This window comes from Schistocerca piceifrons, chromosome 1, assembly GCF_021461385.2.
Source record: "Schistocerca piceifrons isolate TAMUIC-IGC-003096 chromosome 1, iqSchPice1.1, whole genome shotgun sequence".
Classification (NCBI taxonomy): Eukaryota; Metazoa; Arthropoda; class Insecta; order Orthoptera; family Acrididae; genus Schistocerca; species Schistocerca piceifrons.
The window spans coordinates 622,756,644-622,771,097 of record NC_060138.1 but is presented as its reverse complement, the minus strand read 5'-3'; the positions used below and the strand labels follow the sequence as shown (position 1 = coordinate 622,771,097).

General features: G+C 44.1%; 1 protein-coding gene across 1 annotated transcript in view; it reads right to left on the bottom strand.

Annotated features, from left to right (window-relative positions):
• The window catches only part of LOC124785536 (proclotting enzyme-like), an 82,592-nt gene that overhangs the window by 34,729 nt on the left and 33,409 nt on the right, over nucleotides 1-14,454 (bottom strand). Inside the window, exons 4-5 of the mRNA XM_047254190.1 lie at nucleotides 12,018-12,130; nucleotides 9,774-9,903 (exon numbers count right to left, since the gene is read on the bottom strand). Coding sequence (XP_047110146.1) covers nucleotides 9,774-9,903; nucleotides 12,018-12,130 — 243 coding nt within the window. The remainder of the gene's footprint in view (nucleotides 1-9,773; nucleotides 9,904-12,017; nucleotides 12,131-14,454) is intronic.

Below are 14,454 nucleotides of genomic sequence, written 5' to 3'. Positions count from 1 at the left end.
CGTCCCTGTATGTTGGTTTTCAGTTCACACTGTCGGGAGAATACCGTATGACGTGAACGTGCACTGAAGTCTGTGTTGAAATGATCGACCGATCCATCAGCACCAGGAACATCGAACATAAGCGGTATTGCAGGTTGAGCAGGGGGGGCGCACGTGGTATGTGAGGCCGACCACAAGATAAAGTGTGCCGATACGCGGGTTCTCATTGTGGAGAAGAGATGCCAAGTCTTTTTCTTCAGAGAGCAATATAAATTCCAAAACGTGACCACAGTTTCAACAAGAACGAAGAAATCCTCAAGCTAGATTCCTACGCTCCAGTGAACTGAGTGACAATGGAGAAAAAATAAGACAGATGCATTATCCAATTGATAGCCACTGTTTCGTGTAGGGGTATCCACTTTAATTTGAAATTTCCAGAGGATCCAATCTGTCTTGAACAATACACTGCAAACATGGATGATTGTTTGTTCTGTCAGTTCACTAATTTGTATAAATCTACACACCCCATTACTAATGTATTTGGATTGTTTCACTGGACAACATATGTGAAAATGATCATTGCTGATAGAAAAAGGTACCCTGCGGATACTTTCATTTTGCAGTAATTGACTGACGGTTATATGAACAATTTATTTGCATCCTGTATCAGTTTGTTCACAGAAGCAATGTCACACGTTATAATATTAGCAATGCGTCGAAGCACTGTTCTTATTATGCCATTTTTTGCTTGTTTCCCTTTGCAGTGGACACACCTGATAGTAAGTCGAGGCCGCAATAGATTGTAATGGCCTGGAACACACATTATTGTGGGATCGACGACAAAATGCCTTTTTCGGAGCTGATCATTTCAGTATTACTGTGTTGACTTGAAACACGTAAGATTACTAAGGAAGAAGATAACTCCCAAAGTCCATTATCCACTATTTATACAATACTGGAATGTTATATACACACACCAAAAAGAGTTTTGCATCACATCGGTTCCCAAAACTCCTGAAGACAGACGTTGGCTGTGGATATTGTATCATAGACAGAGTCCCTTTGACTGTTCAGAGATGTCACTAACCCCGCCCAAACATGTAAACAACCACGCATGAGCAGCGCCTATTAGACGGAGGGGCTCCAACAGCCGATGAGTTCCAGTTATTCCACCAGGAAGGAGGCACACGGTTCGTGTTGTCTGTAGTTCAACAAGGCCTAGACGGTCAATACCGCGGTTCGATCGCGTCCGCATTGTTACTTTGTGCCAGGAAAGGCTCTCAACAAGGAAAGTGTTCAGTCGTCTCGGAGTGAACCAAAGCGATGTTGTGTACCCTTGATGACTGCACGACACAAAGCTTTACGCCTCGCCTGGGCCTGTCAACACCGACATTGGACTGTTAATGTTTGGAAACATGTTGCCTGGTCGGACAAGTCTCGTTTAAATTGTATCGAGCGGATGGAGACAACCTCATGAATCCATGGACCCTGCATGTCAGCAGGGGACTGTTAAACTTGCTGGAGGCTCTGTAATTACGTGGGGCATGTGTAGTTGGAGTGATATGGGATCCCTGGTACGTCTAGATACTACTCTGACAGGTGATACGTACGTAAGCATCTTCTCTGATATCTGCATCCATTCATGTCCATTCTGAACTCCGACGGACTTGGGCAGTTCCAGCAGGACAATGCGACACCCCACACGTACAGAATTGCTAGAGAGTGGCTCCAGGAACACTCTTCTGAGTTTAAACATTTTGGCTGGCTACCAAACTTCCCCGGCATTAACATTATTGAGCATGTCTGGGATGCCTTGCAAAGTGCTGTTTGCAAGAGATCTCCACCCCTCGTACTCTTATGATTTGTGGACAACCCTGCAGGATTCATAGTGTCAGTTCCCCCCAGCACTATTTCAGACATTAGTCAAGTCCATGCCACATCGTGCTGCCTGACTTCTGCGTGCTCTTGGGGCGTTCCTACACGATGTTAGGCAGGTGTACGAGTTTCTTTGGCTTTTCAGTTTAGATACAATTCAGTTTCTAAAACATGTGACGTCTTGCCTCTGTGTGGGATTAAACGGTAACAAAATTTTAATTAATTCAGTAGCGAGTTCGGATGTGAATCGGGCCTTCATAGAAGCTTTAAACCCTCCCTCCCCCTCTGCATCTAGTACGCAGCGATATATTTCTGCAAGAAATTCATTCGACCATGAAAAACTAGCACAGAATATTTTAATAAGTGTGACTTTTCTGATCAAGAAAATTTACATTTCATTGGACTGTTCTTTTCCTACTTATTGCTGTGAACGTCAGTTACTGAGTTGGTTAGAATTTATTGCTTCTACTATTTGCGACAGAAGGAAAGATAAAATGAAAGAGATACAAGAGAATTAAAGAAATGTACTGTATCTGTTGGTATGTTAGAATAATTTCTACCAAGTAAGACTTATTCGATGTTGTGAGTGCTAGTAGCCTGCGTTTTGCTGTTTGATGCATGTGCAAATGTAGTTTCGCGCACATGTAAGTTGTGATTTGAGAGACGAAAAGCTGCTATTCGACTGAGACCTTACTATACAGTTCTGTTTCTAACATGAAATTCGTAATATTCTTCACACTCTAAGCCTCAGTTGCTAGCAGTGATGAGGAAGAAATTGGTGTTCAGCTGTTCATATCAATAGAGATTCTCAATAAATGCTTAGTAGACGTTATGGACACCGTAGTAAAGTGCAAGTGCAACCTCGGCGTCCATCTGACTGGCGACAGCTTTCACCCGGACTACTTTGTCGTTTGGAGGCCAACTGAGCATGAAGCTATACAGATATGCACCACCCGCTAAGGTGTCTCATGTGGTTATGGCTCAAATGGTTCAAATGGCTCTGAGCACTATGGGACTCAACTTCTGAGGTCATCAGTCCCCTAGAACTTAGAACTACTGAAACCTAAGGACATCACACACATCCATGCCCGAGGCAGGATTTGAACCTGCGACCGTAGCGGTCACGCGGTTCCAAACTGAAGCGCTTAGAATCGCACGGCCACACCGGCCGGCCCATGTGGTTATGAGAGCAAAGAAATTTGGATAGTCCGATTTCATGAATGTTGAAGTTAATTACCTGCGATCGGAGGACACATCAGGTTTGCAGGATGCTGTGACAGCCAGGTGAGCCGGCCGGAGTGGCCGAGCGATTCTAGGCGCTTCAGTCTGGAACCGCGCGACCGCTACGGTCACAGGTTCGAATCCTGCGTCGGGCATGGATGTGTGTGATGTCCTTAGGTTAGTTAGGCTTAAGTAGTTCTAAGTTCTAGGGACTGATGACCTTAGATGTTAAGTCCCATAGTGCTTAGAGCCATTTGAACAGCCAGGTGGGTTATTGATGATAGCCTTCGAGTATTGTGCTAAGGAGTTTTCAAGTCATGTTTTGGAATGGGGAACATTTGCCGTTATGAGTATACCATCACTCGCTGTCCTTTACCTTTTGTAATTCTCTAGAAAATTAAAATACGAGAAGCTGACCAAGACAATGAGGAAGAAAGGAGCAAAGGAGTAGTTGCTCCACGGCATTTCTTTGCAGTTAGGGAGAACTTTTGAAAACGAAATTAATTTGTAAGTATATAAAAACAACTAAAGTAATAGAATATTCCGTGTTATTTTGCCGTGATTCGATGGACTTGACACTGAAACCAATAGTTTCGTTCGCATCTGCCGAGGATATTTTCAAGGGGGATCGTAGTTTCTTTGAGTGTCCGATTAATACCCTGGCTCGCTACTGACTGTAGCAAAATTCCGCTTTCGCGTGCTCTCGCGCAGTGGTGTGACGTCACATGCTTCGAATACCCGGGCGCAACTGGCGTTGACGGTTACCGTCCTGCGCTGTTGATATCACGTAATGGTGAAAGACTGGTACACATCTTATTCATCACCGGGATCCAGATGTCACTCAATTTCACGCCCTCCTACTTCCCTCTGAAATTCCTGGGGTGTTTTGTAATCTCTATGGCCTCTGTATAGCTTTTGATGGTATCCGCTTGAGGCTACCAGTACTTGAGCCTTACCAGAAACAGTCAGGAGGTCTCTTGGTTGCAAAGCATGTTCCGCAACAGCTGCTCTGTCAGTCTCTCCCCTTCTGCAGTTGCCCTTGTGCTTTTCTAGTAATTTTTTGTCACTTCTTTTCCTTCTGGTTCTTGGTTTTTTTGGGTTTTAATGTGCAATCATCCGACATGGCGTAATAGCCCGGAATATTTTATTAATTGTGACAATTACCGCTGCGAAAGTTTACGTTTTACAAAAATGTTTAGTTCTTAAGAGTTCAAATACCTGCCCAAGCATCCTAATTTTTAATATCTTTCGGGAATGTACCACAGTCATTCAAAATTTCTAAAAATGACAATGTGATCGCCTGTAATTATCTTTTAGTTTCCAATATTCGCCAAATTTCGGCATCAATACACTTGCCACGCTGTACCTGCAAGGAACGGACTGTAAATTTTTCACAACATTGACAAGAAACGGTAAAATTAAAGGCTGTCACTGCTTATTAGTACAATGAATAAGTAAACATTTTTTTGACATGCCTGAGGACAGGATATCATCCTGACGTAAGTCATGCTTTCTTATCATACGTCGGTGACTCGGTTTTTCGTGACTTCTCCTCACCCGCATCGAGTAAGTTTTCACCTCTTCATTGTAGTAATAAGCCGTCATTGCTTGCAATTCTGTCATTTTGTCTACATCTGCACCCATACTCCGCAAACCGCTTCACGCTGCGTCGTGGCGTGTTCTTTGAGCGCCACTGTCACTTTCTCCTTCTCCTGTTCCAGTCGCGAATGGTTCGCGGGTAGAATGATTACTGGTAAGCCTCTTTGTGGGCTCGAGTTTCTCTCATTTTACCTTCATGGTCTTTTCGCAAGATATACGTACGGGGAAGCAGTACACTGGTTGACATTTCTAGGAAATACACTCCCCTAACTTTAAGAATAAACCACACTGTGATTCAGCATGTCTCCCTTGCAGCGTCGGCCATTGGCGTTGGCTGACCACTTACGTGACGCTTTCGTGCTTACTAACTGAAGCTGTAACGAAACGCGCTGCTGTTGTTTGAATCTTCTTTACTTCGTCTATCAACCCTATATGGTGCGGATCACAGACTGAGCCGTCTGCAGGTCTTCTTCGATTTCGACACAGTTTTATACTGAGGTGATTTCTCTGTGTACAACAACATCACCCGTGAGAATATTCACTGAATTTTCTGTGTTATCGCCTGGGACACATTTATATATACTGTGGAAAGTAACGGTCCTATATTATGCCTTTGGAGTATTACTGAAGTTACTTTTACTTCTAAAGATTTCTGTCCATTATGAATGACGTACTGAGTTTTGTTTGCTAGAAGCTCTTCAGTCCAATCACACAGCAGGTTTGATATTCCGTACTCTCGTTCAAAAATGACTCTGAGCACTACGGGACTTAACTGCTGAGGTCATCAGTCCCCTAGAACTTAGAACTACGTAAACCTAACTAACTTAAGGACATCACACACGTCCATGCCCGAGGCAGGATTCGAACCTGCGACCGTAGCGGTCGCGAGGTTCCAGACTGTAGCGCCTAGAACCGCTCGGCCACTCCGCCCAGCCGTACCCTCATATTTCGTTTATTAGACGGCAGTGGGGAACTGTATCGAACGCCTTCCGGAAGTCAAGGAACACGGCATCTACCTGGTCGTCGGCGTCTACTATTTTCTAGGCCTCGTGGAGGAACAGAGCGAGCTGGGTTTGACATGATGATTCCTACACAGAAGATTTTCGGTCTTCAGAAATGTCATAATAAGCGAACGTAAAACGTGTTCAAGAATTCTACAACAATTCGATGTAAGAGATATAGGACTATAGTTTTGACACCTTTGTATGTAACTGTCTCCCGTTCGTTGCACCTACCGCTTGACGGTGGGGGAATAGACGAAAATGGCAAGTGAAAAATAAACAGTAATAATAGTCAATGGCGGAAATGTTGTCATGTTAGAGATCGTAATTTTTGTTTTTCGTGCTGTTCAGGACTTGTTTCTAGCGAATAGTGAATATTACCTGTAACAGAGCGAATCGGTTATTAGCTGATGACCACACACATTCTCGATTAGCAATTGGGGAAAATATACGCTCAAATCTTTTCGAGGGACAGCTGATATCTCTCATTTTCTTAAGAGAGTCATTTTTCCTTATATAGATGAGACCTAATAAAATATTTTCGCATTCGGTGGAGAAAGTTGGGGATTGAAGTTTTGTGGTAAGATATACCTGCAACGAAAAACACCTTTGTTTTATTGATGCTATTCGAAATCGCTTATAATATGCATGGCATTTAGCGATAATACAGCAGCCCTTCTTTGAACTTCCTCGATATCCTCTGCCAGTCCTGCCTGGTAAAGATCCTATACAGCACAGTAACAGAAGAGGACGGACAAGCGTAGTAGATTTGTTGCAGCTTCCAAGTGTTCTGTCTTTAAAACTCGCATTTTCATTTTCTGTGTAATGGTTCCAGTTTACATTGTTTCTATCCACTTGTATTTATCAAAGTCTACAACCTTACATATGTGTTAAGAGGCGTGTTTTTTTAAGTAAGGTCCATTTGAACATAAGTATACAACGAGAGGTTATTTCAAGAAAGTAAATTTATTTACAGAAAGTACATACTTCACTCTATTTTTCGACATAGTTGCCAAGTTTGTTCAAACACGTATCATACCTCTCAACCAATTTTAAAATACCCTCCTCATAAAAACTTGCCGCCTGCTCCGATAACCAAGAGTTCACTGCCGTTTTCACGTCTTCGTCATCATTGTAACGGTTGCCACTGAGGTGTTCTTTGAGATGGAGGAACAGATGGTAATCGCTAGGCGCAAGATCAGGACTGTAGGGTGGGTGGTCTGAAACTTCCCAGCCAAAACTGTCCAATAAATCGCGGGTCTGACCTGCAGAGTGAGGTCTTGCATTGTCATGGAAAAGGACAGTTCCCTTTGTCAGCATGCCGCTTCTTTTGTTTTGAATCGCTCTGCGTAGCTTTCTCAGGGTTTGGCAATATGCTTCTGCATTGATAGTGGTTCCTCGTTGCATGACGTCAACCAACAAAACACCATGATTATCCCAAAACACCGACGCCATGATTTTGCACTGGGACCGAGTCTGTTTGTCCTTCACCTTTACAGGCGAGTGTGTGTGTGTGTGTGTGTGTGTGTGTGTGTGTCTCCATTCCATGCTCTGTTGTCTCGATTCGGGCGTGATATGTGAAGCCCATGTTTCGTCTCCAGTTATGATCTGACTCAAGAAGCCGTCACCTTCTTCGTGATAACGAGTCAAGAACGTCATCGTACACTCAAATCTTTGGATTTTATGGTCTTCTGTTAGGAGTTTCGGGACCCAATGGGAGCACAGTTTCCTAAACTTAAGGTGTTCAGAAACAATGTTGTAAAGCACTGATCTCGACACGTCTGGAAATTCGTTTGAGAGACCTGTTATTGTGAAGCGCCTGTTCTCACGAATCCTTGCTTCAACTGAAGCCATCAAATCGTCTGTAATCAAAGAAGGGCGACTGGAGTGGTCCCCATCATGGACGTTGTCACGGCCATCTTTGAATTCTCGTACCCACTTACGCACTTTGCTTTCACTCATAACAGTATCACCGTACACTTCGCAAATCTGTCAATGAATTTCTGCAGCAGACAGGTTCCTTGCTGACAAAAACCGTATCACTGAGTGAACCTCACACGTGGCGGGCGAGTTGATAGTCTTAAACATTTTGAAAGCACAGAACAGAATCGTACAGGCTAGCTACAGAGTTGAAACTGAGCACAGTTGTTCCCGAGGCATGCCAGTACACGACGCACGTGCTCGTTGCGGTATGCGCGCGAACTACTAGTGTCTATAACAAAACGGACCTTACTTAAAAAACACGTCTTGTATTTCTTTATTTTTCTTTTCGCCGCTCTTCAGGCAAACGATCTTAAAATGTCTAAAACGTATTGCAATTTTTACAAGTCGTTAAAAGCTGAATATTTTCACAAAATAAAGATGGAGAACTGCCTTGGTTAAAAGATAAATAGGTGTACATGTGTTTATGGATGGGGTCCGCCTTTCGCAAAACACAGTTTTGTTTTATATCCCAAACATGTTTCACTGCAGTTGCAGCGTCATCAGTGGGCTTTCATTTTATGGCTGTAAAACATAAAGAATGTTCTTTACTGTTTGTACGCATGTAGATATTAGTTCTTAAAATTGTAATTATAATTTTTTTTGAAGAACACATAAAATTATGTATTCATACCTTTTTATATAACATTCTTTATGTTTTACAGCCATAAAATATAAGCCCACTGATAATGCTGCAACTGCAGTGAAACATGTTTGGGATATAAAACAAAATTATGTTTATCTAAAGGTGGACTCCATCCAAAAACATATGTATTGTTAAAGCAAACATGGGCAAAAGAGCTTCAACCTCTAGATGATAAACAGCTGATTTTTTGATCGTTTAAGATTTCTGCCAGAGACAGCAAAGGACCTGGAACAGCAGCTGAACGGAATGGACAGTGTCTTGAAAGGAAGATATAAGATGAACATCAACAAAAGCAAAACGAGGATAATGGAATGTAGTCAAATTAAATCAGATGATGCTGAGAGTATTAGATTAGGAAATGAGATGCTTAAAGTAGTAAATGAGTTTTGCTATTTGGGGAGCAAAATAACTGATGATGGTCGAAGTAGAGAGGATATAAAATGTAGACTGGCACTGGCAAGGAAAGCGCTTCTGAAGAAGAGAGACTTGTTAACATCGAGTATACATTTAAGTGTCAGGAAGTCGTTTCTGAAAGTATTTCTATGGAATGTGGCCATGTATGGAAGTGAAACGTGGACGATAAATAGTCTGGACAAGAAGAGAATAGAAGCTTTTGAGATGTGGTGCTACAGAAGAATGCTGAAGATTAGAAGGGTAGATCACATAACTAATGAGGAGGTATTGAATAGAATTAGGGAGAAGAGAAATTTGTGGCACACCTTGATTAGAAGAAGGGATCGGTTGGTAGGACATATGCTGAGGCATCAAGGGATCACTAATTTGGTATTGGAGGGCAGCGTGGAGGGTAAAAATCGTAGAGGGAGACCAAGAGATGAATACACTAAGCAGATTCAGAAGGATGTAGGTTGCAGTAGGTACTGGGAGATGAAGAAGCTTGCACAGGATAGAGTAGCATGGAGAGCTGCATCAAACCAGTCTCTGGACTGAAGACCACAATAACAACAAGATGTTTACGCAGATGAATGAGGTGTTGAATTTATGTATTCTCCCAGGAGTAAGGACATCGTGGGATCTTAGGTGGTGTGTAGGTTTTATGGAGGTGTATGTTTGTTTGAGGAACTTCGGAGGGTGTGGAGGGATGAGGTACTGAAGCAAGCCTGAATGACGGTGGAATGGAGTGACAAGGACGGAAGCCTTTGTGTTCTTTATCAGGTAACCGAAATGTAACTGGATTTTCTTAGTACTCACGTGGAGGACTTCACATTTTTTATTGTTTAGGGTCAATTGCCACTTTTCGCACTCTGCAGGTATCTTGTCTAAATCGTTTCGAGATTCGTATTGATCTTCTGATGACTTTAGTAGATAGTATCTGCTAACAATCTACGAGAGCTGCCCAGATCGTAGCTCTGTCGCAGCGCTTAGCGCAGACCGCCATATGTCCACATCTGGCGATGTCGGAGAGTGTGGCGGCCGGTAGGCGAGACGCAGCAGCGGAGCGGCGCGGTACTCACGGCTCGATGCAGTGCGCGGCGGTGAGCACGTGCGTCTCCGAGATGAGCGCGCCGCCGCAGAAGTGCTCCTCGCCGTAGCGGATCAGCGCCACCATCCATCGCCACTCGCCCTGCTCCGTCTTGCCGCAAGCTGCAAGCGCCACATCGTCCACTGTCACTTACTTCTCCAAGGGCGGGGATAGCAACGGTTAAAGGGGAGGTCTGCAGCCGAACAGTAGCACTTACACCACAACAAGGTGGAAAAAATTGTGGATGGTTCATAGCACGGCGTCTACTTCACTACATACGACTCGTAACTCGCACTGTCTGATCACTTTATAGCAGCTTGTTTCCTGCACCAACAAGACAGAGAGTGCACATAAGAGGTTGAAATAAGAGGGACATACACTGCTTGAAGTAAAGCAGCCAGAAGAGGAGGCGGAAACGAAATTAAACTTCACTGTTTGAAAGAGTAAGAGATGGTATTCGATGATTAGAACATCTACATCTACATCTACACTCATACTTTGCAAGGCACCCGACGGTGTGTGGCGGAGGGTACTTTGAGTACCTCAATCGGTTCTCCCTTCTATCGCGTCAAATTTACAAAGAACTTGGCAGTATGACGTTGCAACCAGTCTGGGCGTGATGCACGCGGGGTTCAGCTCGGAAGGGTGTCATAAACCATCTTCGTTCTCTCCCGAAGCAAACTAGCACACAGTTGTCACTAGTCCTTGACATCCTGGAAACTGGCATTGGGATGGAGTAGACGTCCGACCTGTTCCAACATGTGTTCTATCGGGGCAGGTCCGGGTACCTTGCTGACCACGGCCGCACCTCAACGTCACACGGACAGTTGGTATGGAGACACACGTGCCGTGCGTGAACGACCTTTGTTCTGTTGTAAAATGACACAATGGTACTGGCGCATAGAAGATAACACATGAAGACGAAGGGTGAAGTTGTGGCGTCAGAGTTTGGTATAAGGCACCCTGGTCTTCGCATCTGCAAATTTACTGCATTTCCAGACTGAAATTTTCGCTCTGCAGCGGAGTGTGCGTTGATATGAAACTCCCTGCCAGATGAAAACTGTACCCTGAACCGATCGAGAGTCGAACTCGGAATCTTTGCCTTTCGCTGGCAAGTGCTTTATCGACTGAGTTACCCAAGTACGACTCACGTCCCATCTTCAGAGCTTTATTTACGTTCAGTACCTCGTCTGCCACCTCCCAAACTTCATAGAAGTTCTCCTGCGAAACTTGCGGGACCAGCACTCTTGGAAGAAAGGATATTGCGGAGACGCGGCTTAGCCACAGCCTGAGGGATGTTTCCAGAATGAAGTTTTCTCTCTGCAGCGGAATGTGCGCTGATATGAAACTTCCTGGCAGATTAAAATTGTGCGCTGGACGATTCTCGAAGTTGGGAGTTTTGCCTATCGTGGGCAGTTGCTCAAGCGAACGAGATACCCAAGCACGACTGACGACCCTTACATTTCGTTTGGACAACAATGGATTGGTCACGGCGTTCTTGTTCTATGGCCGATATGATCGTCAGCATTATTCCAGTGGCCTTCTTCTGAAGACCCTTGAAAAGCCTGGTTTACGAGACTTCGGCCGTCCTGGTTGGCACAATTGTCCCAGGTGCGGAAGTAGTACGCCAAACTCCTGGGCTTCTGTCAGAGTAACTCTGAACTGACCATGTTGGTCGACGTTTTGAACAATTCCTGAAACGGAACAGTTTTGCTTTTGTTGCGTACTGTAACTGTACACTGACAGAACATATGAAACCACTGTGATAAAAATATACCTCTTTCATCTGACGGTTGTTGCATTGTCCTGTTTTGTACGTTTTGATAATTGAATATTACATTCTTTTCACCGTTGTGGAGATATTTTCACAGAAACTAAGATAATAGCGGTAAAAAATTGAATAAATTATGGTTACGTTATTATTCTGTGACGAGCCATCAGGACGTCATAGGCTCATTACAGCAAAATACCCAGAAAACGCTTCCGAACAATGTACGCACCACCATCTGTTCTCGTAGGTCTGCTGTAGTACTGTCTTCTAATTGCCTACCACTGTTTCACATTTGCTATAGAAATGTTTATTCGCAATTCGAGGACCAATCTTTGCTGCATATTAGCCATAACATCTTTAAAACAAATCTTCCTTGATCTTCCGTTAGTAGTTTTTCTACCATGCGTCAGCACACTTATCTGAAAGAAAATATTTAGAAAAACGCCGTCAGCAGACAGCACTTACTTGGGTTGTTGAGCCTCGAGACGATTTCTTCCAGTGACGGTGGGGACCCGTCCCCTGGCAGCACGGGGCCGTCCTCGGCGGTGGGTTTGTCCGGGCAGCAGATGCCTACAAAACTGCGCGCCAGCACAGCCACAAACATGTCATTGTCAACGATATCTAGGGTATGTTCAAGGCCATACACATTTGCAAGAAATATAAAGGAGAGCCTGCAGCACTGTACAGTGCGCGGTCTGAGTGTCGTCTGCAAACTTGAATAGATTAGCAAGATGCAGATAAAATAAACTACCATTACGTAAATCACTGCATGTCTTAACAGTAAATGTAATTTGAGGATTCTGCCTTCATTCTTCCGTTACCAATAGAGAGAGCTGGACAAAGTGTCCATGGCGGGAAAAGTGGCTAATGGGATCCTGAGGGCTATAAGATGCTGGCCTTGAGGTAACCTCTCTGGAGGACCTTGTCATTAACGCGTTTGCTGTGCTGCTCTTCGGACTCATAAAAAGTTTCGCGCTTTTTAGTTATATTGATGTAAGGTAAAGTGTCAGTTTGCGCATTTAATATTGAGAATTAATGTGACTCATGTCATTTAATGAAATTATGTTGAAAGTGTCACATCTTGACTCCGTAATGCTACTTTGGTTGGTTGGTTGATTTGCAGGAGGGGGCTAAACAGCGAGGTCATCTGCCCTGTGATCTAGGATGGTAGATATCAAGGGAGGAACAACACTAACAGCACAGTCCGGTGAAGGAGAAGGGATAACGTGGGAACTAAGGAAAAAGGGACGTCAGAGCAGGAGGAAGAGGAAAGAAGAGGAGGGAGGTCGGTGCAAACGGGAAGAGCAGGGGTACCCCAGAAATGCTACATGCGGTGGGACACCAGCACAGCCATCGATCTATCCCAACTCCCACACAATACCATTACCGCGATACAACAGGGACAACACAACGGGGAAGACGACACAAGAAAAAGAGAAACAAAACAGCACAAGAGACCAGTTAAAATGTAGGGAAAAGGCTGGGGAACCTGGCTAGTGTGGAGGGAATGGCCGGCCGCGGTGGTCTAGAGGTTCTAGGTGCGCAGTCCGGAACCGCGCGACTGCTACGGTCGCAGGTTCGAATCCTGCCTCGGGCATGGATGTGTGTGATGTCCGTAGGTTAGTTAGGTTTAAGTAGTTCTACGTTCTAGGGGACTGATGACCACAGTAGTTAAGTCCCATAGTGCTCAGAGCCATTTGAACCCTTTTTTGGAGGGAATGTCAAGGCCTCCATAACCAAAGCCAACGCTAACGGAGGGATTCAAATTCCAGAGCAAACGTCAAGGACTTATACTTGAGTGCCCAAACCACTTTAGCGAAGAAACCGAGAACAGAGGTAAACATGCGAGGGTCATCCGCTGATATCCGAGGCAAGGAAGGTGGGAGGACGTATTCAGTGCGAAGGGCCAAAGGGTGGAGGCAGTGAGTGCGGACTGTTTAAAGAAGCTGATGGCCCCATAAATAGCCATCAATTCCACAGTAAACACCCCACATGTGGCAGGTATGAGATGGTGTTCCGTGCGAACAGAATAAACGAAAGCATTTCCTACATGATTGATAGATTTAGAGCCATTGATGTAACGTATACCTTGAAGAGATTATTGCTAAAAGTTTAGATGGGAAAAGAGGAATATGTATTGGTGGAAAGAGAATAGAATGTATAAGATTTGCTGATGACATGGTATTAGTGGCAGAAAGTGAGCGGACAGTGAATAACATGCTCAAAGATCTGAATGAAGCTTGTGTGGAATATGGGATGCAAATAAACACAGCAAAAACAAAGAGTATGGTCATCAGTATAAGACGCAGACTGTCCAACATTAAAATAGGACAATCTACCATTAGCCAAGTAAGTCAATTTAAATATCTCGGAAGCACAATAACTGAAGACTTGAGATGTAACCAGGAGGTGAAAACTCGAATTGCCATAGCAAAGGAGGCATTCAACAGAAAGAGGAGACTCTTATGTGGCAAATTAGATAAAGGACTAAGGAAAAGGCTTGGCAAATGTTTTGTCTGGAGTGTGGCACTGTATGGGGCAGAAACATGGACACTGAGACGAGAGGATGAAAAAAGGTTAGAAGCATTTGAGATGTGGATGTGGAGGAGAATGGAGAGAATAAGCTGGATGGAAAGAGTGAGTAATGAAAGAGTATTGGAAAGGGTTGGTGAGAAAAGATGTCTGCTGAAGGTTGTAAGAGAACGGAAAAAGAACTGGTTGGGACAGTCATTGAGAAGGGAGTGCTTGCTAGTAGATGCTTTGGAAGGATTGGTTTGTGGGAGAAGACTGAGAGGAAGAAGGAGATACAAGGTGATAGATGACATAAAGGGGAGAGGAAATTATGCAGATCTGAAGAGGATGGCAGAGGATCGGACAGCCTGGAGAACTACCATGTGAAAAC